Genomic DNA, 24079 nt, shown 5'->3' with positions numbered 1-24079 from the left:
GGTATCGTCCTGGATGTCCAGAGCAAATAGGCAAGAAATAGAAATGAAAGGTATCCAGTCAGGGAAGAAAAAGAAAAATTATACTTAGGAATGACAGGACGCTGTATCCTCAAAGCATCTGCAAAACCTAGTAAATTGGCCAGCGCCGCAGCTCACTAGGCTAATCCTCTGCCTGTGGCGCCGGCACCCCAGGGTTCTAGTCCCAGTCGGGGTGCCGGATTCTGTCCCGGTTGCTCCTCTTCCAGTCCAGCTCTCTGCTGGGGCCCGGGAATGCAATGGAGGATGGCCCAAGTGCTTGGGCCCTGCACCCGCATGGGAGACCAGGAGGAAGTACCTTCGGTACTTCGGATCGGTGCAGTGTGCCAGCCGCAGCACGCTGGCCGTAGCGGCCACTTGGGGGGTGAACCAATGGAAAAAGGAAGACCTTTCTCTCTGTCTCTCTCACTGTCTAACTCTGCCTGTCAAAAAAAAAAAAAAAAAAACCCCTAGTAAATTGAGCAAAGTTAAATAATCCAAGACCAACACACAAAAACTGTTGTTTTAAATACACAATAGCCATGAACACTACAAAAATGGTATTGAGAAGACAATTTCATTTATAACAACATAAAGAGGCCGGCACTGTGGCGTAGTGGGTAAGGCCACCACCGCCTGCAGTGCCAGCATCCCATATGGGCACCGGTTCAAGTCCCAGCTGCTCCACTTCCAATCCAGCTCTCTGCTGTGGCCTGGGAAAGCAGTAGAAGATGGCCCAGGTCCTTGGGTCCCTGCACCCACGTGGGAGTCCCGGAAGAAGCTCCTGGCTCCTGGCTCCCGGCTCCTGGCTCCTGGCTCCTGGCTCCTGGTTCCTGGCTCCTGGCTTCGGAACAGTGCAGCTACAGTCGTTGCAGCCAACTGGGGAGTGAACCAGGTGATTGAAGACCGCTCGCTCGCTCGCTCTCTCTCTTTCTCTCTCTCTGCTTCTCCTTCTCCCTCTGTGTAATTCTGACTTTCAAATAAATAAATAAATCTTAAAAAATAACAGCATTAAAAAAAGAACTTACACAGGAATAAATTTAATCACAACAGAGCAAGACTTGTACACTGAAAATGACAAGCTATCGAAGACCACAAAGCATTGCTGAGAGACATTATGCAAGACCTCAATAAATGAAAAGGTATCCTGTGTGCATAGACTTGACAACTTAGTGCTGGACACATAAAATCGTCTATGTTTATGGGATGCCAAGAGCTGTTTTGACACACGGGTACATGTGTCATGTCCAGTCAGGGCAAATACAACCTCCTCCACTGCTTTCCCAGGTTATTAACAGGGAGCACCTGGGACTCCAACCGACACCCACATTAGATGCCAGCACTGTAGCAGGCTTAGCCTTCTACACCACAGCGCCGGCCCCAAATAAATGCATCTTTAAAAAATAAAAAAGATGCCCCCTTCCACATTTCCTTCACCAGTGATGCGGTCTTCACAGAAAATGTCACTTGGTAAAAGTCTCTTCTTCCAGATAGATGTCGAACTCCTTAAAAGTACTTGAATATCTCTCAGAATATGGAGCAAGACATATTACCGGGATACAATGGTGTTGAAGGGTTGGGGCATGAGCACCGATTACACAGTAGGGCTGCTGCTTGTGGGAATTAGCAGGAGAGCTCCACACCTGTCCACCTGCGGTACCCTGCAAGCTTCCCCATCTGAGCCTCTCTGCAGTTTTTTATTTTCTCTCGGCATCACCCTGAGAGCCTCGAGCCTACAGAATTGACTTGAAAAATTTCTATGAAGGAAAGTACTATGATCTTTATTAGCTCTTAAGATAATAAGTGCTCACGTGTGTGTGTGTCGGACCGACGTGGTTTAGTTTGTCTTTTGATTTTGTCGCTTTGGGAAGCACGTGGGTCTCAGAACTTCGGAGCGCGCTTGCCACCTGTGCCAGAGTCTGGAGCGCGCGCGCCCTCCAGCGCAGAGGCCCGGGAGAACTACATTACCCAGAATCCTTGCGCAGAGCCCCTGCGGCGCTAAGCCAATGGGGGCCCTTGCAGAGGGACGCTTGGGCACGTCCAGGCGGGACTTCCGGCGCCCCTGCGGCGGCGGTCCTTTTGGTGACTCTTGGGTCGGTCCACCTGGACAGGGTCTGAGCTCTTGGTCCGGCCCAAGGTAAAGGGAGCGGGAAGGCGTGAGCCGAGGCGTCGCTCACGGTGCATGGGGGCGGGTCTGTGGCTCGGGAGGGCGCTCTCTGGGGCGACTCCTCGCTCGGAGCAGGCTGGCGTCGGGGTTTGGCTGGGTCGCCTGCGCTTGCCCGCTGAGGCTGGTGCTGCGTCCCCTGGTGCTGACCTGTCCGATCTCGCCACCCCGCTGGAGCCCCGAGTGAAGGCGCCTGCTCGGGGCACTGCAGCCACAGCTCTCTGTTCGGGGCAGTCCAGGGGCGGTACGGGTAGGTCCCCTGTTTTTGACACGCGGAGTGATGAGAGATGTCCCTTACAGAGGGACCAGGGTGTGCAGAGCCTGCGGATGCGACTGGGAAGCGTTGGGACCCGTGAGCAGATGAGCTAATCTGAGGGCACTGGTGGCCCCGGACGGTTGTCATCAGAAAGACTGGATCCCAGGGGCGATTTTAAAAGGTTCCCGAAGGGTACTAAGAAGCCGGCCGACTGGGGATAGAAGGCAGGGGTGACTGATGAGGAGAGGAGAGACGGGCAGACAGGAGGCGCAGGGGGACAGGGAACATTGTTGCCGGACCGGAGTGGCTATGCAGTGGTGCGTGGATCTTTGAGAACAGAGAAGGTACCCCCCGCCTTGGAGTCACCACACCCCGGTTTAACTTAGGGAGAAATGGAACAACCACTCGCTTCCACATTAAGGGAGCAACGTTCCTCTAAAAGTGTGCATGTAAACACTGAACTGTGGGAATTTAGCAAGTTAAATTTGTGCATGCAATGCAAATGTGCTTAACACCATAATATACTCCCAGAGCCATACGTGAAAACACTAAACATCACAGTATTGCATCCTCATACTTTCAAAGACCCATCACATGATTTACACTGAAAACATTGACAGAAGACTTGATTTTGTGGATAGTGATAGAGCCTACTTAGCACTCGATGCGTAATTACTGATGCATTCGATACCCGTTCCAGCCCCAGGATGTGGGTGCCATTCTTAGGTCCATTCAGTGAAGATAGGCACCGGAAAGTTGAATCCTTGTCCTGGGTCACATAGCAGGTAAGAGGTCGCACCAAGGACTGAAACCCAAAACTTGGTCAGTTAGCCCAAGGTCACCTTGCAGGGCATGATCAGGCGATCCCTTGGGGCGCAGCATGGGTGCCTTTCGCTCACAGTCTCACTCTTCCCACAGGTTTCCATGGCTTCAGATGTGTTCACGAACCACGCACAGGTGAGTGGATAGTGTCCCCCTTCCATACCTCCCCATGACCCATATGGTCTCCTGGATTTATCCTGCTACTGCTTGTCTGCCACATTACTCAGTTTGGCCTGGGGTAATGTGTCATCAGACACCTGATCTGGCATCTAGGCCAGTTTCTGGCCACCTGTAGAATGTTCTGTGGCAGGTGTTGTAGGCAGAGGGTCAGCATGTGCCAGTGAACAGTGGTGAGACAGAGCTGGCAGGCGGCTGTCACAGGCCTCTGTATGTCTTAGAGGACCTGCGAGCCAGGATGAGGGAGTCAGGCCTGGAGCAGGGGCCCAAGGACTAGGGCCATCCTCCACTGCCCTCCCGGGCCACAGCAGAGAGCTGGACTGGAAGAGGAGCAACTGGGACTAGAACCTGGTACCCATATGGGATGCGGGTGCTGCAGGCGGAGGATTAGCCAAGTGAGCCATGGCGCCGGCTCCTGGATTTGCTTTTAAAATATATCCAATCAGACTCTGTGATCGAGAGATGGATGGAATTTTGACCCTTGCAGCTAGCAGGAAGGAGATGCCATCAACTGAGAAGGGGAAGTCAGTTGTAGGTGTGAGTTTCAGAAGAATTATCAGGCGGTAGGTTGGGCTATGGTCCGTTTGTGATGTTCCAGAGACCCTGAGTGGAGTGAGTGAGTGGACAGCTGGACACACAGCTGGAGTTCAGGCAAGAGGTTCATGCTGAGGACAGCACAAGTTGGTGACCTGTGTGTGGCCTGGGGCAGAGCTGTGAGTCCCATTTAGGAGGCGAAATCTTCAGGTCATGGTGACCATGTTACTGGGCACCTGCCTAGGGTTGGTGAATGTCACAGAGAGGTAACGCCAGAGAGGTGGCTGTGGGGTTTGAGGTGGCTATGGCAGATGGCCAGAGCTTCCCAGGGGTGTGACCATGGGAGGACAGCAGTGATGGAGGTGACATGACAGCCCAAAGCCTGCACTTACTCCCCCTTGTCAAGGCTCACCAGTCCAATGGTGACCATTGGTGGGGCTGGAGAATTTACTTAGGCTTACAAATAAGCTCAGGGGCCAGTGGGAGAGTCGGTGATAGATGGGCGGCCAGGGGAGCTGGGCACTGAATGAGGCTTTGATGGGAAGAGGACAGCTGCGATAGGGGAGGCCGTGATGCGCGCAGCACAGCAGTAGAAGAGGGCTTAAGGTATTGCCACCTGCATGTGAGGTTGAAGCAGGGGCCAGGACGAGGTGGAGAGGTCTGGACAGCAGGGCCAGAGGCCTTCCCTGGCCCTGTGGGCTGTCAGATGTGGGACTCGGGATGGAATCACCCTTACATTTCCCAGTGTTTTCTGGGTTCTCCCCGGAGCTCAGGGAGATGCCCATGGTATACGCAGGGCATGGACAGTGGCAGTGAGAATCCAAATGTGTGTGATTGATGGTGCCCAGAGGGATGTGGCCAAGGGAGAGCGTGAACTGAGGCTCCCAGGGGCTGGGCCCTAGGAGGTGAGGGAGGACGCTGGGCCCGTGTTCGCTGGTACGGGAGGCATGAACTGGAAGGCATGCCCAGGGGAATTCGTCAGTCCCAGGGCTCAGCATTTACCTGCCCACATGTCTGCAGTTGATGTGGGGGACACAGCGAGGGGACTGTGGTGCTATCCGGCCTCCGCCTCCCGTGAGCCTTCCTGAGAGGAGGGTGGGAGGGACTGGGTTTAGGGAGCCAGGGATAGAGAGGGCCCTGGGAGAGGGGCTGCTTAGAGACACTGCTGTGCCCATCATGGTATGGCAGGGTGACCTTGGAGGATGTGGCTGTGGACTTCACCTGGGAGGAGTGGCAGCTCCTTGGCGAGCCTCAGAGACTCCTGTACCGGGATGTGATGCTGGACAACTTCACCCTGGTGGCCTCGCTGGGTAAGTCCCTCACCCTCGCAGCGTCCGGGCTGGGCTGGCCCCTCCTCCTCTCTGCAGGGCTCTCTCTTCCCTTCCCACAGCCGCCAGTGGACCTTGCCTCCTTCCTGGGTCTTCTTCCTAGGCTTCAGGCATTCCTCACCCTCTCCCACGGAGCCCCAGCGTCTGGTGCCCTCAGGCCTTCTAGGGAAGGATATGGGGGCCCGTGGCTTCCACTTGACGTGGCTTCACCTTGTCGGGGGACCGTCCGGGATTGCCGCCCCTCTCTGCCCTTTACTGCACCCTCCTTCCTCCAGCTGACGCTGCCTCTTGCCCCATGTCAGGAATCACAGGCGTCAGCTGGAGAACCAGTTTTGGGGGCAGGGGGCCGATCCTAGAGGACGTTTCTCCAAGGTTCTTCTTGTAATACTGGTTGTCACTCCCGGTGGGCTGGGTGCTCTGGCTGTTGGTGTCCATCCACTTAGCTGCTTTGTCTTTCTCTTAGGATTTGCTTCTTCCCAGATCCGTGTAGTTGTCCGGCTGGAGGCGGGGGAAGGCACCTGGGCACCTGGCAGGGCAGGCGTTGGGCCAGCTGTGGCACTAGGGACTTGGAGGGGACCTGGCCCTGGTAAGCGACAAGGCAGGGATAGTTCAGTGTCAGGACTGGGTTCTCCTGGCACCCAGCGTGTCTGCCAAGACAGGCTCCATAACTCATTTCAGTCTCTCCTTTTCTTGGCATTTTCCCCACTTACCCCTCCTGTTTGATTTCTGACCAGAGCTAAGCACACCCCTCTTGCCTGAAAGTCTGCCCCGTTCCTGCCCACCTGTCGTGCTCTCCAACAAGGAGCTGCACATACCGCGCTGTGAGACGTGCTCCGGGCCTGCATTGTGCTTCGGCAGCTTCTCAGATGCGGTTGGTTTTCCCAGATCTGGGCACAGCCTTCCGTTCAGGGCTCCCAGGTCAGCCGCCGAGAAGCCCCTGCTGAAAGCCGTCGGCAGATCAGCGAGTCAGGCTCACAGCGCGCCCTTTGCTGTACTGTATTCTTGTTCCTCCCCAGAGCCCCCAGTGGTGCAGTGCTGCCGGGCTCGGTATGGAACCTGCCTCAGCCCAGCTGCGGCTGCCTCATCCTCCCAGGAGCCCCGTGTGTTCGATCCTGGAGTTACAGAGCAGGCGTCTGGGATGGCCTGCCCTCTTTATCCCGCATCTGCATGTACGGCAGGCAGTGTTTCTCTGCTTTCAGGCTGTTGGTTTCGGATGGAGAATGCCGAGGCGACTTTGCAAGCAGTGCCGCGGATCAGGACTCCCGGGTCAGGTTCGGCCACGCAGAGTGCCGAGCCATGTGGGATGTGTGGCCCAGTCATGAAGGACGTTTTGCTCTTGGCCGAACACCAGGGGATTTGCTCTGGGCAGAAGCTTCAGGCATGCGGGGCGTGTGGAAGACAGTTCTGCTTCAGCCTAAGCATCGCTCAGCATCAGGACGGAGAGGGGCTCCCCAGCGGGGAGGAGGACGGGGCGTCACCGCTTACGGGCTGCAGAGGCCACCTGTCAGAGGAGCCCTTTCTGTGCGGGGACGATGGGGAGGACCTCCTGCCCCACCCAGGCCCTCTGCACAACCAGACCGCTGACCTCCGGGGGCGTCCGCCCAGAAGCGCAGGGTGCAGCGAGGTCGTTCCCACTGGCGACGGGCGATACCGGTGCCGTGAATGCGGGAAGGCCTTCAGCCAGCAGCACCGCCTCGGCCAGCACCAGAGGGTTCACGCTGGAGAGAAGCCTCATGCGTGCCGCGAATGTGGCAAAGCTTTCAGACGGAAATGCAGACTCGTTCAACACCAGAAAATCCACGCCAGAGACAGGAGTTACGAATGCACGCAATGTGGGAAGTCCTTTAGACAAAGCTATGGCCTTGTTCAACATCAGAGAGTTCACACGGGGGCAAAGCCTTATAATTGTGTAGAGTGTGGGAACTTCTTTGGCTGTAAAACCACCCTGGTTCGCCATCAGAGAATCCACACTGGAGAAAGGCCGTATAAGTGCACAGAATGTGGGAAATCCTTTAGACAACGGTCTGGCCTAATTGGACACCAGAGAATTCACACAGGGGCCAAACCTTACGAATGCAGCGAGTGTGGAAAATTCTTCAGCCGCAAAATCATGCTTGTTCGGCACCGGAGAATCCATACCGGAGAAAGGCCTTACAAGTGTACTGAATGTGGCAAGTTCTTTAGCCAAAGCTCTGGCCTGGTCTCACACCAGAGAGTTCACACCGGTGAGAAACCTTATGAATGCGCCGAATGTGGTAAATGGTTTAGCCACAGGTCTAGCCTCAATTTACACCAGAGAGTGCACACTGGGGAGAGGCCTTACGCGTGCAGTGAATGCGGGAAAGCCTTCAGTCTGAAATTTACACTTCTTCGACACCAGAGAACCCACGCTGAAGAAAGACCGTATGAGCGTAGTGAACGTAGGAAGTGCTTTAGCCACAAATCCAGCCTCATTCAACATCGGCAAAATCATGTCGGAGAGTGTTGAGCCAGTGGCCTTCCCTCGCTTGGTACCAGAGGGTTCGCCCTGAAGAAAGGCCGTGGAATACAAGAGTGTTATCTGCTTGGTTAATGCATGACGGCAGAAAAGCTCTGAGAATAGAGTTGTGAAGTGGCCGTCAGCCAAAGGCTACACCTCACACCTGACGTGCAAGCCGCAGTGTGTGGGGAGGCTTCCGGAGGTGCGTTACCCTGTCTGACCTGCACGAGGCCCTTCCCTGAGTGCTCTCCCTGCCGGTGCCAATGGCAGAATCCATCTCCTATGTACCATCCGGTCGCCCTGTGAGCGGAGGGACGGCCAGTCTTTATACTGTGTCCCCTGTAGGAAACCACAAGTGGCGTGAGGCCATCACAGTTTACCCTAATCAGCTTAACACACTGATGGGGTTAATAGAATTGGAGCCAGCAAACCAGAAGGCATGTGCCTTACCCAGTGGTGCTTAGAGAAATATTCTGGTCACTATAGCTGTGAGGGATTCGGGTATTCAGGTATTCTCAGAACTTACAGATTTAACGACTCCTGTGGCTCAGATCACTGGTAGGGCAAATAATCTGAATGTTTTCTGAATTGTCAAGACTATTTGGGTTGCTTACCTCAAGGTCATTGCTATACAGGCAAGAAAAAGAAACCAAGAAAAGCGCTGGTTGTCTAGGCGTGTGACTTATTTAGCATCTATTGCTTGCTAGGCTTTGCTTCCATTGGTGTAGGGCTGTCCCTTCCAAAGGAAGAACATATTTTTTAAAAATATTTGTTTGTTTATTTGAAAGACTTACACAGAGAAAGGAGAAGCAGAGAGGCAGAAAGAGAGAGATCCTCTATCCAATGGTTCACTCCCCAGTTGGCCGCAACGGCCAGAGCTGAGCCGATCTGGAGCCAGGATCCAGGAGCTTCTTCCAGGTCTCCCATGTGGGTGCAGGGGCCCAAGGACTTGGGCCATCTTCTACTGCTTTCCCAGGCCATAGCAGAGAGATGGATAGGAAGTGGAGCAGCTGGGTCTCGAACCGGCACCCATATGGGATGTCGGCACTTCAGGCCAGGGCACCTGCGCCACAGCACCAGACCCCCAAAGAAGAACATATTTAAGATGTGTTTGCCAATGAAGGATCCAGATTTCCGTGTTGAACTGTTAAAAAATTTGTTTTATTTATTTATTAGAGAAAGAGCCCCCATCTGTTTGTTCACTACCCAAATGTTTGCAGTGGCCCAGGGGCAAAGCTGGGAGCTGAGATCTCAACCACGTCTCCTAGGTAGGTGGCAGGAACACAACTATTTGAGCCATCAGTACGGCCTCCCAGGGTCTGCATTGGCAGGAAGCTGGAATTAGGAGCTGGAGCCAGGGAGTCACCCAGATATTCAGATATGGGACATGCATCTTAACCACTAGGCAAAATGCCTGCCCTGAACCGTTTTTTTTTGTTTTGTTTTTAAGATTTATTTGAAAGGCAGAGAGTTACAGAGAGGCAGAGAGAGAGAGAGAGCGATCTTCCATCTGCTGGTTCACTCCCCAGATTGCCACAATGGCCAAAGCTGGGCTGATCTGAAGCCAGGAGACTCTTCCGAGTCTCCCACATGGGTGCAAGGACCCAAGAACTTGGGCCATCTTCCACTGCTTTTTCCCAGGTCATAGCAGAGAGCTGAATTGGAAATGGAGCAGCCGGGACTCAAACTGGCACCCGTATGGGAAGCCAGCACTGCAGGAGGTGGCTTCACCCGCTACACCACAGTGCTGGCCCCCTTGAACCAGTTTTTGAAGGCTCTATGTAGATGCAGTTGATGTTCAGTGTGAAGAATGATTTTTATGTATCCATGCAACCTTCACCACGGTCATGATAATGAACATATTTCTCAACCACAAATTTGCCTCATCCTTTACAGAAATCCCCCTTTATCCAGCTGCTTTTTTTTTCTTCCTTTCCTTTTTCTCTCGCTGTATGTCTTTCTTTATTTAAAAAGATTTATTTATTTGAAGGAGCTACAGAGAGGGAGAGAGAGAGAGATCCTCCATCCAGTGGTTTATTCCCCAATTGGCTGCAACAGCTGGGCAGGCTGAATTCCATCTGGGTCTCCCACATGGGTGGCAGGAGCCCAAGCACTTGAGCCATCTTCCATTGCTTTCCCAATTGCATTAGCAGGAAGCTGGATTGAAAGTGGAGCAGCCAGGACTCAACCCAGTGCTCATGGGATGCTGGTGTTGCAGGCAGTGGCTTAACCTGTCATGATGTGGGACCCCCACAGTCTCTAAAGTTTTGCTGTGGTGAATCATAGTCAAAAAATACTAAATGAAAAATTTCAGAAATAATTCAAGTTTTAAATTACTTTTATTAGTTTTTTTTTTTTTAAAGAAAAAGGTTATTTATTTATTAGAGAGAGAGAGTGAGAATGAATGACATAGTTCTTCCATCCATTGATCAACTCACCAAATGGGCACAGTAACCAGATCTGGGCTAGGCTGAAGCCAGGAGCCTGGAACTCCATCCTTGTCTCCCACATGGGTGGTAGGCCCCAAGTGCTTGGGCCATCATCCACTGCCTTCCCAGAAGCATTAGCAGGGAGCTGAATTGGCAGTGGAGTAGTCGGGACTTGACCTGGTGCACCCTTTTGTTGTAAATGGTGGCTTAACCTGCTGCATCACAGTATTGGTCCCTGTGGTACATTGTGTGTCCCTATGGTACATTGTTAGAATTGTTTTATTAGCTATGTTGGTTAGTACATTGTTAGAATTGTTTTATTAGCTATGTTTGTTAATCTGCTATGCCTTATTTATAAGTCAAAGTTTGTCATATGTATGTATATGTAGGAAAGGCCAGTTTGCTTATATACATGGTTTGGTACTGTCGACATCCACTTGGTACATACGCCCTGTGGATGCAAGGGGACTACTGCAGACTTTTTAACTTTTCTAGAATTTTATGTGAATGGAATACCAAAATATTGTTCTAAAGAAGTTTTTATTTTTTTTACGCAGTGTAATTATTTTGGGATTCCTCCATGTTCCTTGTCTGATTACTTCATTGTTTTAGTCTAGACTAGTATACTCGTGTGGTTATCCCACAATTTGTTCTACATATCTGGTAAGGAACATGAGTTGCTCCCAGTTTGGGATTATTACAAATAAAGTGGCTGTGAACATTCACATACTTGTCTTGTGTGTTAATAGCTGGGAGACAAAGGCCTGAGTGTCTCATTTCTAACCACGGGATTTTAATTTCAGTTGTGACAAAGTGATGACATAGGCCAATGTTGAGGAAAAGAATTTATTACCTACAGTTCCTGAGAGAAGGGGGAACATCATGTCACACAGGGCTACAGAGAGCACCCGTGTTGGTCAGGAGGCAGAAGTGAGCAAGGGGAAGGCTTAGGCCACAGCTTCTGTGGGAATCCCACAGGAAAGACGTGGAAGGGCAGTTTGTAGCGAGCTGGTTTGAATAAGTTAGCTGGACTTTGGGCTGAGGATTGCTCTTGTTACCTGATAATTGCTCCTGGAATGCATTACAGCAGAGCGTGTGTTGGCTTAGTGTGAGAGTTAGAGAAGCAGTTGGGGCAGGAGATTTGGGATTACTGATTGCATAGAGTTGTGCTACTAGTCAAGCCCTTCGCTAGCTCGGAAGAAAGGATAATGTGGAAGGGGCAGTCTGGCCAGCTCGCTCAGCTGTCAGAGCATCAGAACTCAGACATAAACACACGGAGTCAGCTGGTATGTGGATGTTTGTCTCTTTAGAAACTGACAGACTGTTTTCCACAGTTTCCAGCGGTGTAACTAGAACTTTGGTTGCTTGCGCAGCTCACCAACATGATCTAATGAGTTTGCCATTCTCATTAGGTAGGTAGCGGAATTTCTCTGTGATTTTATTTTATATATTTCCTAGTGACTAATTTGAGAATTTTTAGTTTTGCTACTGCCATCGCTACATCTTTAAATATGTATCTTTTGTCCATTAAAATATTATTATTGAATTTTGAGAGATCTTACTAAATATTGGATACAAGTCCTTCATTAAATATGTGATTTGTCAATACTCTATCGTGTGACATTTTAAAACATTTCTTGATAGAGTGTTTCCTGTGGCAGAGGTGATTACTGTTGATGAAGTTGAACATGTGGATTTTCCTCCCTTTTAATTAAGCACTGTTTTTGTGTGTGTAGGAAGCATTTATCAAGCTAAAATTTTTCCCTTTTGTCACATAATAGAAGTTTCATACTCCTAGGTTTATAATCCATTTTGAGTTAACTCTTTTATACTGTATGAGGTTTGAGGCTGGAGTTTTTTTTGTTTTGTTTTGTTTTGTTTTAATTTTAAATGTGGACACTCAATTGCTCCCTGTTGACAGTACTATTTACTGAGTTGCTGTTGCACCTTAGTTGAAATTCATTTGATCTTGTATATGTTGGTCTGTTTATAGATATTTTTCCTGTGTATTTTTGCTGATTATCTTAAAGTCTTACATATCGTAATTGTATAATGTATCTTCAAATCAAGTAATGTAGTATTTTAAATCTGTACCTTAGGAAGAATTTTTTGCCCTTATCATTTCCATATGGATTTTAGAACTCTCTTGTCATATTCCTCAAAAGTGTTGTGTGATTTGGATCGGGAGTGCATGGAATATATATGAAGGAACTTCAGCAAGTTCATGAAAGAGTATAATTGAAAGATAAAAATGGACGCCTTATTTCTCAACAAACTCTATTAGGGTCAAGACACTGTTGTAAATGATGCTAGAAGCCATTTAATCTATCCTCCCCCCCCCCCCAAAAAAAAAAAACCAGTTCTGGGAATCCAGTCATGTCCTTGTAGTCTTGTTTTGTTTTGCTTTACATTGTTAAGACAAGTGGGTGCCCTGTCAAGATATTTGAGGATTCGGAACCAAAAAGTCAAGAGGAACAAGATCAGGACTATAAAGTGACGCTTCATGATTTCCTGTCACAACTCTCAGCAAGGGTGGGCGCTGTGGTCAATGGGCTAAGCTGCTGCTTGGGACACCTGTATCCCTTACCAGATTGTTGGTTTGAGTCCTGGCTACTCTGCTTCTAATCCAGTGTTTTGTTTTTTTTTTTTTTTTTTTTTTTTTTTTTTTTTTTAGATTTATTTATTTGAAAGGCAGAGGGAGAGAGAGAGAGAAGGAGAGAGAGAAAGGAAGTTGTCCATCCATTGGTTCACTCCCCAAACGGCCACAATGGCTGGAGCTGTGCCAATCTGAAGCCAGGAGCCAGGAGCTTCTTCTGGGTCTCCCATGTGGGTGCAGGTGTCCAAGGACTTGGGCCATCTTCTACTGCTTTCCCAGGCCACAGCAGAGAGCTGTATCGGAAGTGGAGCAGCCAGGACTTGAACTGGCACCCATATGGCTTTACTTGCTATGCCACAGTGCTGGCCCCCTGCTTTAATTCTGAAACATCCTGGCAGACAGCAGTTAATGGTCCGAGTGCTTGGACTCCTGCCACACACAGGGGAGACCTGTATGGAGTTCTGGGCTCATGACTGGCTCAGCCGTGGCTGTTGCAGGCATTTGGGGAGTGAACCAGAATATGGAGTGAACCAGAATATGGAAGAAATTCTGTCTCTACTACTCTGCTTTTCAAGTAGATGAAAATAAACATTGAAAAACTCTCACCAGATTGCTCTTGGTTTATGAGAGGCATGAGTAGGAGCATTGTTGTGGGGGAGAAGGACTCTGGAGAAGTTTTCCCAGGCATTTTTCTGCCAAAGCTTTGACAGTCTCAGAATACGTTCACGGTAAGCAGATGTTATTGGTCCTTGGCCTTCCAGAGCGCCAACAAGAAAAATGCTTTAATACCCCTCCCCCACCCCCAAACTGTTGCCTTGACAGTTTGTCTTGGCTGGTTCACTTTTGTTTTGACTGGATTAGTTCCAACTCTTAGTAGCTACTGCTTTGTGCTGTGTGTTCAGGATTATATTTGTAAAGCCATGATTCATCTCTCGTTATATAATTTGAAAAAACGCTTTAGATCTTGATCCCACTTGTATAAAATTTCCATTAAAAGCACTGTTCTTGTCTGCAGCTTTGGCAGCCATCAAGCAGAAAGTGTGCCCAACCTTTTCAGTCGGAATTGCGTAAGATGAGCCTGTAGAGGTATTTGGTGCTGGCACTTTGTTTCTGCTGTTAGTCGTTGGTCCTCTTCAGTTAGGGCACGGAAGAGATGTTTCCTCCCAAATTGATGTAGACGGTCTGCCAACATTCTTGTCCTTTGCTGAGATGTGTAATCTGCTCTATCTCATTTCTTTGGGGCAGTCTACATACATTTTTCACTCTCCTACCCAGTCTTCACCATAGATTTGATGTCTATTCTTGTTTCAGTTTTAGCAGAATTCATGTTGCTCTGATGGGGCTGGCGTCATCTTTCCTAATGCCTCAAAACCAGACCCTGTGTTGACATGTTATAACAAGTTAGCTGGAGTTTATTTTGGTGACAAAAAAATTGAAATCCATGCATAGTTTGTCATGTGTGCTTTTCATGAACTATTTGAAGACCACTTTATAAATCAATTTGAAGAGAATTAAAACAGTAACAATGTGGAGTGTTCCAATCCATAAACATGGTATACCTCTCCTTTTATTAAATCTTTAGTTTTTCTGAACAATCTTCTATAGTTTTAGTTGTACATATCTTGCAATCTTATTTATCTTCATGTAAGAGATGTGTTGTAAGCTCTTGTAAAGAATACTATTTTAAAATTTTCAACTTGATAATACATGGAAAAACAGTTTAAAAAAATAGCCATCTTTATCCTGTGTACTTTATGGCTTATTTATGTAGTTTTCCTTGCAGATTCCATAGATTGACACTTTTGTTGCCTATAAATAAATACAGTATTTCTTTTTAAAAATGTTCACGTATGAAAATAAATACTTAACCAAAAAAAAAAAAAAAGGATAACTTAAGACACAACTTAGTTTCACACGGAACACTGGAAAAATCTGTTTCACAAATGGGGCACTAATAGCCACCAAAGCAATGACTCGAGTAGGAGCGTAGGTTGGTAGTTCTGGGAAACAGTGTCATCGTGCAATAAGGTCATAGGAGGGGACACACTGTGCGTCAGCCATTGCAGCTGATGCCATGCCTTCAAAGCTAGGGCTGCTACAGGGCTTACACGCCATAGCCCCCGGCCTATCAGTGGAGACGCATTGCCTAACGAATATCCCACCTGGTTTCTGACAAGAACATTCAGACACATGGTGTTTAATTGCAAACAGTAAATAATTTAAATTTAAAAAGAAAGCAGACAACCGACTCATACAGCAACAGTAGTCTGCTCTGGCATCTGGACACTGACGTCCATCGCCCTTTGGACGCCGGGCTGGGTCGTGGGAGGGGGATTCTCTCCCGGGGTGAGGGCCCCTGCCTTGGGAGCGCTCACTGGAGTTCAGTGTTTCAAATCCTTCCGGGGCATGTACGGACCCTCGAAGGACCCTTACTAGCACCGTGGAGTTGACGCGCCCGCACGGACTTCCGGGAAACGGCCCTGGTGGGCGGGGCAAAGCTGGACAGGCTGCAGTGCATTCTGGGAACTGGAGTCCCGGAAGGTGGGCGCTAAATACGACCTCCTGACCCGGACAGCGTGGCTGCCGGGCTGTGAACGAGAGGAGTCAGGGACGCCTGCAACTACCCAAGTGAAAAATGTACTTGTGAGTGCACGGATGAGCCCGAAGACCTTGTCGCAGCCGCCTGACTTTCTGGGAAATGTAGTTTCGTGGTCGGAGCGCCACTGTCCTCACAGCAAGCCGACTGCGTGCTACGATCCCGGCTGAGCCGCTGGGCGCGTCGCCCCCGCAGAGGCTCCTGGGAGGTGTGGTTTTCCGGTGCGCGAATGGCCGCCGTGCCGGACGCGGAGGACTCTGGGAAACTCGCGCGGCCGTGGGCGCCGCTCCTGGCTAGCCCCGCGGTCGTCGGCGGCCCGGCGCCGGCTCCTGGGATCCGGTAGGACGCCGGGCGGTGTGGTTCCCGGGGCCGGCGTCCACTCACGAGTGAGACACGGAGGTGCCGGCGGGGTCCCTCCCGGGAGTCCCGCAGCTGCGGGTCACGGGAGGCCGGCGGCGGGCGGCATCGCGGGGGACCTCGGGCAGGACCGTCGCCTCTCCGGGGCTGCTGTGAGGCGCTCACCCCTCAGAGCCGCCGTGCGTGGGACGGGGCGAGAGAGCACGCACAGCACGCACCCACGGCGGACGCCACAGACGGTAGATCTGATGTCGCCCACCCGTGACCCCCAACAGATGAGGGGTGCAGCCTTGTCGCCGTTTAAGATGGAAGTTGGGATTCCGTGGGGGTGGTGTCTGACGTTGCAGCTGTGTCCTGCGCGTGTGCCCCTGGTGTGTGGAGGGTTGCTGTCCTCGCAGGGGGAGACCCACGACCTGTGCCAGGACACACCCGCGAGTTCCCGGGGAGGGGACTGGCGCCCCAGTGCTGGCACAGAGCTGCAAGATAAGCCCGACTTTTGATCACTGTTTTTTTTCCTTTATTCTGTCTTCTCAGAACACTGCCCATTCGTAAGATAAGAGCTTGGATTGCTTGCATTTTTGGAAATTGCAAAGTGATGTTTCAGGTGAGTCGGTATGCCCCCACACCGTGGGACACTTGCTTCCCTGGGTCTTGGGTGTTTGCTTTGCCTCCTCGGCCAGTCCTCGCTCTGTGGCGGCCATTGAGGGACCGGATCTCCCGCTCCCTTGGTTGTAAGAGAGGGTGGCACCCGCCAGAGAGCGCCACGGTACTGTCCTAGTGCCCTAGCTTTCTACTGGAAGACTTGCTGTAGAGTCTTGTGCCCAAAGGAATTTCTTTTATTACAATTCAGAATGCAAACTTAGAATTTGAGGTTATTTACGGTTGCCGAAGCTGTATCACGTGGTCAGTGGCTGATGGGGCAGGCTTTTCGGTTGCCCACGGGATGTCTGGAATTGTCCTTGATTCCTCCTTTTTACTTGGAAGGCCCACTCAGGTACTGTCTTTGGAAATACTTAGGACCTGCCCACTGGTCTCCGTCACTGCCTTCACTGCTGCTGCCCTGGCCCCAGCTCCCTGCCTCACTGCAGGAGCCTCCTGGGTGGCTCTCCTGCTCTGCCCGAGCCCTCTCTCTGCTCGGGACAGCTGGTACGGTGATCCCGTGGATACGTGGAATGCTGTCGATCCTCAGCTGAAACATTTCAGCGGCCTTTTCTCAGAATAGAAGTCAGAGTTTTTCAGTGATTATAAAACTTTGTATAATTAGGCTGTTGCCTCTCTAATCCCACCTTCCTTTTCTTTCTCTTTAAAGAGGTGGGTGGTTCTCAAATACGGGTGATTTTCTTCCCCTTTGGCTCCACTATAAGGGCCACTTGGTCATGTCGAGAGGCATTTCTGGGTTTTTTGGTTGCCATAACCAGGATGGCGGTGGGATGGGGGTAGAAACCAGGGATGCGGCTAATGCACAGGACAGCTCCTACCAGCCAGGAATTATGCAGCCCCGGACGTCAGAGGTGTCAAGGCTGAGGAACCCAGCTCTACACAGAGAGCAGAAGGTATCTCATGAGGGGGTGTGGATTTCCTTCTGCAAGCTGTTAATACAGTGACGTTAGTATATGTTCAGAACAGTGTGAAGTAGCTTTGCATTTGTGGAATGAAACTTTTATGCATTTGACATAGTGTTGAGTTTTTAATTTGGTTTATGAGATGACATTTATAGAAGCTAATCATTTAAAAACCATTGTGGAAAGTAGGAAAAGATATGATAAGGCTGGAACAACCCTAATACCTGGAAGAGTGTACATATGAGCCAAAAGTAAAAAGGAATTTTCTTCCCTACTAAAAGGTGGAGACACCCCTGTTTTCTCAGCGCATTTCTTTGAGAAGGACTAATGATAGAACTGCCCCTCTGAGGCATGTGCACATCTTTCTAAAAGCTGCATAGGTCTCTTGCCAGTTTTACTGGTTTGTCAAGCTGTTCTTAAGGCCCTTGGGACCAACGTTTTGAAACGCAAACATTGAGAAAGACAGTACTCCCCCCCCCGTGTGTGTGTGTGTGTGAGAGAGAGAGAGAGAGAGAGAGAGAGAGAGTTTAACCTAGACTCCTGGTTCCCAAGTTGAAACCACCTGCTTAACATAAAGGGACTATAAATCTTATTTTTCCTTTGAGAAATAAAGGTGACTGACTAGCATGGTGGCCATTCCAGTTATAAGGAAGTGTAAGTAGCAGACTGTGCTGTGAAGCCTCTCACCTGAGGACAAGTTACCTGGACAACGTGCTCCGTCTGCTTGGCTCTGTGGACGGAGCTCGCGTCTGCTTGCCGACTCCTCAGTGGCTCGCCCCTGTGTTCATGCTTGTTCAGGGGTGCGGCTGTTTACTTTCTGCCCTGCGTCTGTGGAGAGGGCTTTCTGCAGCGGCAGGGCATTTGATGTTTCAGTATTTCCCCAACTCCTGACAAACGCAAATCACCCCGTTTGAAGCCAAAGACCTGTGTCACTAGTCAATAGCAACATGTACCAAAATGGCAGTGGCAGAAGGGGCAGGCTTTTGCTGCGGGCTTTATTTATTTATTTATTTGGCAGGTAGAGTTATAGACAGAGAGAGAAACAGAGAGAAAGGTCTTCCTTCTGTTGGTTCACTCCCCAAATGGCCGCTACAGCTGGTGCTGCGCCGATCTGAAGCCAGGAGCCAGGTGCTTCTCCTGGTCTCCCGTGCAGGTGCAGGACCCAAGGACCTGGGCCATCCTCCACTGCCTTCCTGGACCACAAAAGAGAGCTGGACTGGAAGAGGAGCAACCGGGACTAGAACCCAGGGTGCTGGCGCCGCAGGCAGAGGATTAGCCAAGTGAGCCACGGCGCCGGCCCCTGCTGCGGGCTTTTGATCCCACTTGGGATGCCTGGATTCGGGTCCTGGCTCAGCCCTCCGTTCCAGCCTCCTGCTAATGTGCATCTTGGGAGGTAGCAGATGACGGCTCAGGTACTTGGGTTCCTGCCACCCACACGGGAGACTCGATGGAATTCCTGGCTCTGGCCTTCAGCCCTCTGAGACTTGTCTTACCCTGGTTGTACAGCAAGCCTGTGATTATGCAGTTACTACGTAACTGAGACCAGATTCTAGATCACTGCCTGAACCTGGTCCCTTTACTCTACAGGGGACCGCGGGGCAGTACAGTGAGGCCTGGGCGGTGGCCGAGCTAAATGTCCTTGCTGTTTCAGGTGACATTCAGTGATGTGGCTGTAGACTTCTCTCCTGAAGAGTGGGGATGGCTCAGTTCTGCACAGAGAGACTTATACAGGGAGGTGACGGTCCAGAATTACAAGAACCTCGTCTCTCTAGGTGAGGATATCTCTCCTTCCACTTCTCCTTCTCCAGGGGCCGTGGAGATGGTAAATGGCTGAATACCACGTTCCCAAGGAGCTGTTTAGCCCTTCTGTGCCAGGCCCTAAGCGTGTCGTCCCATCTTAGTGAACACGCCTCCCTTTGCTGCCTTTTGTGGTGACCTCTGACCCCTGTGGCTGCAGTTTGAGCGAGTTCTGTCTTCCTACACGCAGGCCTCTCCGTGGCTAAGCCATGTGTGGTCACTTTACTGGAGGATGGAAAAGAGCCCTGGATGGTGGAGAAAAACCTACCGAAAGGTACGTTTCCGACTAATGGTGTGAGTTAGGCGAAGGAAGTCTCTGTGAAAGATGCTGGCAGTGGGAGTGGATGCATTTTAGGAGAGCTGTCTTTAGGGATTCCAGAGGTAAATTTCAAAATGATCGTTCCTCTTTTCCAAACTGTTATCTGTATTGCTTATGTCATCTAATCAAAATGAGATTTTTGTCATCATAATTTTTTGCCATCATAATAATTAAAAATGCTCTTTATTTGAAACAAAGCAGCACAAGAAACAACAACTCAGAAAGCCTGAACCTTTGTGACCCATAGGTAGTACTTAGGTTATTCTGTTGTCATTGTAATGGTTTAATGTAGTAGTATAAACTGTGTGTTTTAATCATTAATCTGGCAGCAAACAGATTAATTGAAGGTTGGAGAAGAAGACTATGAGATAAAATGTCATTGTTCACATAAATATAGTATAAAATGATGGCTTGGAACCCAGAATGACCTCCATATTTTCTTTCTGATAGTTTGCATTTTTTAAAAAGATTTATTTATTTTAAGATTTATTTAATTTATTTGAAAGACAGAGTTACAGAGAGAGGTAGAGACAGAGAGAGAGGTCTTCCATCTGCTGGTTCACTCCCCAGATGGCTGCAATGGCTGGAACTGCGCCGATCCGAAGCCAGGAGCTTCTTCCAGGTCTCCCACGGGAGTGTAGGGGCCCAAGGACTTGGGCCATCTTCTACTGCTTTCCCAGGCCACAGCAGAGAGCTGGATTGGAAGAGGAGTAGCCGGGACTAGAACTGGTGTCCATATGGGATGCCAGCGCTTCAGGCCAGGGCTTTAACCCTCTGCTCCACAGTGCCAGCCCCTATTTATTTATTTGAAAGTCAGAGTTACACAGAGAGAGAGAAAAAGGTCTTCCATTCACTGATTCATTCCCCAGATGGCTGCAACGGCTGGAGCTGTGCCAATCTGAAGCCAGGAGCCAGGAGCTTCCTCCAGGTCTCCCATGCAGGTGCAAGGACCCAAGGACTTGGGCCATCTTCCACTGCTTTCCCAGGCCACAGCAGAGAGCTGGATAGGAAATGGAGCAGCCGGGATGCGAACTGGCGCCCATGTGGGATGCTGGCACTGTAGGCAGCATACTTACCCGCTATGCCACAGCACCAGCCCTGCTTGCGTTTTTATTTTAACTGATTGCCTGTATTTACCCATTTCCCTAATGACACTCTTTTTGCCTCTGTGAGCTGTCTGCGTTCCCTGTGAGCTTTGCTCAGAAATAGCTGAAATGTGGGACTTGTCAAAATCATGTGTTTTCCAGGGGTTTTATTTCTCCTGTTTCCATCCTAGAAATTTCTTTTTAAGAAGTAGAGCGGCCGGTGCCGCGGCTCACTAGGCTAATCCTCCGCCTTGCGGTGCCAGCACACCGGGTTCTAGTCCCGGTCGGGGCACCAGATTCTGTCCCGGTTGCCCCTCTTCCAGGCCAGCTCTCTGCTGTGGCCAGGGAGTGCAGTGGAGGATGGCCCAAGTGCTTGGGCCCTGCACCCCATGGGAGACCAGGATAAGTGCCTGGCTCCTGCCATCGGATCAGCACGATGCGCCGGCCGCAGCGCACTGGCCGCGGTGGCCATTGGAGGGTGAACCAATGGCAAAGGAAGACCTTTCTCTCTGTCTCTCTCTCTCACTGTCCACTCTGCCTGTCAAAAAGAAAGAAAGAAAGAAAGAAAGAAAGAAAGGAAGAAAGAAAGAAAGAAAGAAAGAAAGAAAGAAAGAAAGAAAGAAAGAGAAAGAGAGAGAGAAAGAGAGAGAGAAAGAGAGAGAGAAAGAGAGAAAGAGAGAAAGAGAGAAAGAAAGAAAGAAAGAAAGAAGGAGGGAGGGAGGGAGAAAAAAAAAGAAAAAAAAAGAAGTAGAGAAAAAGCACCACTTTACTTTCTTTATATATTTCAGATTGGGAACCAAGATGGGAAAGCAAGGAATTATCAACAAAAGGGGATTTTTATAATGAGGAGTCACCCCAAACAGAAATAGAAAGAACAGAAAAAACTGTAAAACCGAGTTGTGAATTTTCAAATGCCAGTAAGGACCAGGAGTGCAGAGATACGGAGGAGGGGAGGCCCAGGAGCCGGGGAACACATTTCAGACCAGTGCCTCTCCCCTGTAGAGAGAGCCCCACCGGGGAAGCTTTTAACAAGTGCAATGCGTTTAGAAGCACCTTCCACTTAAAGCCCACCTGTTCTGAACAGCACAGACTTTCTCCTGAAGCAAAGTTCCGAGCCTGTGACACGCTGAAGACAAGCCCACCAAGAACGTCCGTTGTCAGGAATGAGGGCGCCAGTGGTGGGAGGAAGCTTCTGAACTCTAATGAAGCTGCAGCGGCCTTCAACCGGGGCACATCGCTTAGCCTTCGCCAGACTTTGTGTAATCGAGAGAAAGGCTATGCATGTAGAGAATGTGGGAAAGCCTTTGGCAAACGGTCAGTCCTGAATCGCCACTGGAGAATTCATACAGGGGAGAAACCCTATGAGTGTCACGAATGTGGGAAGACTTTTAGCCACGGCTCATCCCTTACTCGACATCAGATAAGCCACAGCGGAGAGAAACCTTACCGATGCGCTGAATGTGGGAAGGCCTTCAATCACGTCTCATCGCTTACGAATCATCAGAGCACTCACACTGGAGAGAAGCCGTATGAATGTACGCGCTGCGGGAAGTCTTTCAGTCGTGTCTCACATCTCATTGAACACCTGAGGATTCACACGCAAGAAAAACTCTATGAGTGTCCAGTGTGTGGGAAGGCCTTCATTCATAGGTCATCTCTCATTCACCACCAAAAAATCCATACTGGAGAGAAACCGTATGAATGCAGCGACTGTGGGAAAGCCTTTGCTGTAGCTCCCACCTTACTCGACATCAGAGGATTCATACCATCGAGAAGCAATGTGAATGCAACCAGTGTCTGCAGACCTTCAGTAGCCTCCCGCTTCTCATTCAGCATCAGAGTCTGCACACGGACGAAAGACCCTTTGAGTGTCAGAAATGCAGGAAGTCCTTCAGCCAGCCCGGATCACTGGATATGCATTTGAGAAATCACATCAGACTGACACCTTACGAATGCAGTATTTGCGGGAAGGCCTTCAGTCACAGATCGTCCCTTCTTCAGCATCACAGAATCCACACTGGAGAGAAACCTTACGAATGTATTAAGTGCGGGAAGGCCTTCAGCTGTAGCTCCAACCTTACTGTGCATCAGAGAACTCACACTGGAGAGAAACCATATCAGTGTGGTGAATGCGGAAAAGCTTTCAGCAAAGGCTCCAATCTCACCGCCCATCAAAGAACCCATAGCTGCGATAAAGCCAGTGAGTGTGGGAAAGTCATCGGACCATTTGAATGACTATGCATGTGAGAGACCAGGTGCGAGTGAAAGCAGGAATCAAAGTAAACCTCAGCCGTAGATCCTAAGTCAGCAAAAGCCAAACTTCTGCCGGAGAGAAGCTCTATGAATGCAGAAAACTAGAAGTCGAAGTCCTTTAGTTTACCGCATTCCTCATTGTACATTAAAGAGCTCCCGCAGTGTGAGACATGTGCCAGGTGTCCACTAAGCTATCTTGCTAGACATCAGATTAACAGTAAGGCAACCTGCAGGGTTAGGCATTATGTCTAAATCTTGTTTGCCAGCAGCACTGTAAACAGAATCCTACAGGAGAGCAAGCAAGTTTATTATAAATAAATATACATTTCTCAGAGCAGTAACATAGTTTTGCTCATATGCTCTATAGAAAAAATTTTTTTAAAAGATTTATTTATTTATTTGCAAGTAAAAGTTACACAGAGAGAGAAGAGGCAGAGGAGAGAGAGAGGTCTTCTATCTGCTGGTTTGCTCCTCAAATGGCTGCAACAGCCGGAGCTGGGCTGATCTGAAGCCAGGAGCCAGGAGCTTCCTCCGGGTCTCCCACGTGGATGCAGGGCCCCAAGGACTTGGGCCATCTTCTACTGATTTCTCAGGTCACAGCAGAGAGCTGGACCGGAAGTGGAGCAGCTGGGGACTCCAACCAGTGCCCACATGGGATGCCAGCACTGCAGACAGCAGCTTTACCTGCTACGCCACAGTGCCGGGCCCTACAAATTATTTTTAACCAATTGTTATGTGCAAATATCTAGCCATTTAGTGGTTCCAGTAAATTGTACACTGTTGAAAATTAAAGCTGTCAAAGAAGTAAAAATAGTATTAATAAAATTTTTGGTCTCTAATAAAAATTATTTTGTATATAATGAACTCTCTGTGACTTTTGAAAAAAGTGTTACTACTTCTTGAAGAATTTGTTTTAGCCATACTATAGCCTTTAGTGGGAGATTAGAGCAGTGTTGACTGTGGGTGTGGTTTTTGATTGAATCTTACTGGGTGAGTGCTAATTATGTGATGAGCACTAGATTAGCTTTTTGTTACTATAACGAAGTACCCATGGCAACACACTGTCCAGAGGATAAGGCTCATTCAGCTCAGTTTGGAGGCGCACATCCAGGATGGTGCAGCTGCACCGGCAGTGGTAGAGCGTGGCGGGGACAGATCTCAGGCACGCCGGCAGTAGAGAAAGTGCTGACGCAGGGAGCCCTGGGGAGAACCACCTGCTGCAGGCGCGTCCCCAGAGACCTACGGGCCTCCCGCGAGGTCCACATCCTGAACACCATCCTGGGTTGTCGCTAACCTCTTGGTTCCATTAG

The 24079-nt window shown here is 49.8% G+C and overlaps 2 protein-coding genes across 3 annotated transcripts; both read left to right on the top strand.

Annotated features, from left to right (window-relative positions):
• Positions 1-2006: 2006 nt before the first annotated feature.
• Positions 2007-10929, top strand: LOC100342015 (zinc finger protein 134). 2 transcript variants are annotated; one of them, XM_070062512.1, is made up of 5 exons: positions 2007-2152; positions 3354-3392; positions 5157-5278; positions 5760-5882; positions 6496-10929. In XM_070062512.1, exons 1-5 carry the CDS (start codon positions 2022-2024, stop codon positions 7782-7784), a joined length of 1704 nt encoding a protein of 567 aa, XP_069918613.1. In that variant the 5' UTR covers positions 2007-2021; the 3' UTR covers positions 7785-10929. The 2 variants fall into 2 exon arrangements, with proteins under 2 accessions (XP_069918613.1, XP_069918614.1); XM_070062513.1 differs by lacking the exon at positions 5760-5882.
• Positions 10930-12850: 1921 nt separating this feature from the next.
• On the top strand, positions 12851-23629 carry LOC108175445 (zinc finger protein 181). Its single transcript, XM_070062511.1, is given in 7 exon segments — positions 12851-15735; positions 16288-16357; positions 18967-19087; positions 19303-19386; positions 21305-22237; positions 22240-22714; positions 22716-23629. Coding segments are annotated over 7 exon segments (1890 nt in total). The 5' UTR covers positions 12851-15625; the 3' UTR covers positions 22813-23629.
• The last annotated feature ends 450 nt before the right edge of the window (positions 23630-24079 follow it).

Source organism: Oryctolagus cuniculus, chromosome 18 (genome assembly GCF_964237555.1).
Source record: "Oryctolagus cuniculus chromosome 18, mOryCun1.1, whole genome shotgun sequence".
Lineage (NCBI taxonomy): Eukaryota > Metazoa > Chordata > Mammalia > Lagomorpha > Leporidae > Oryctolagus > Oryctolagus cuniculus.
This window is presented reverse-complemented; position numbering and strand designations above follow the sequence as displayed.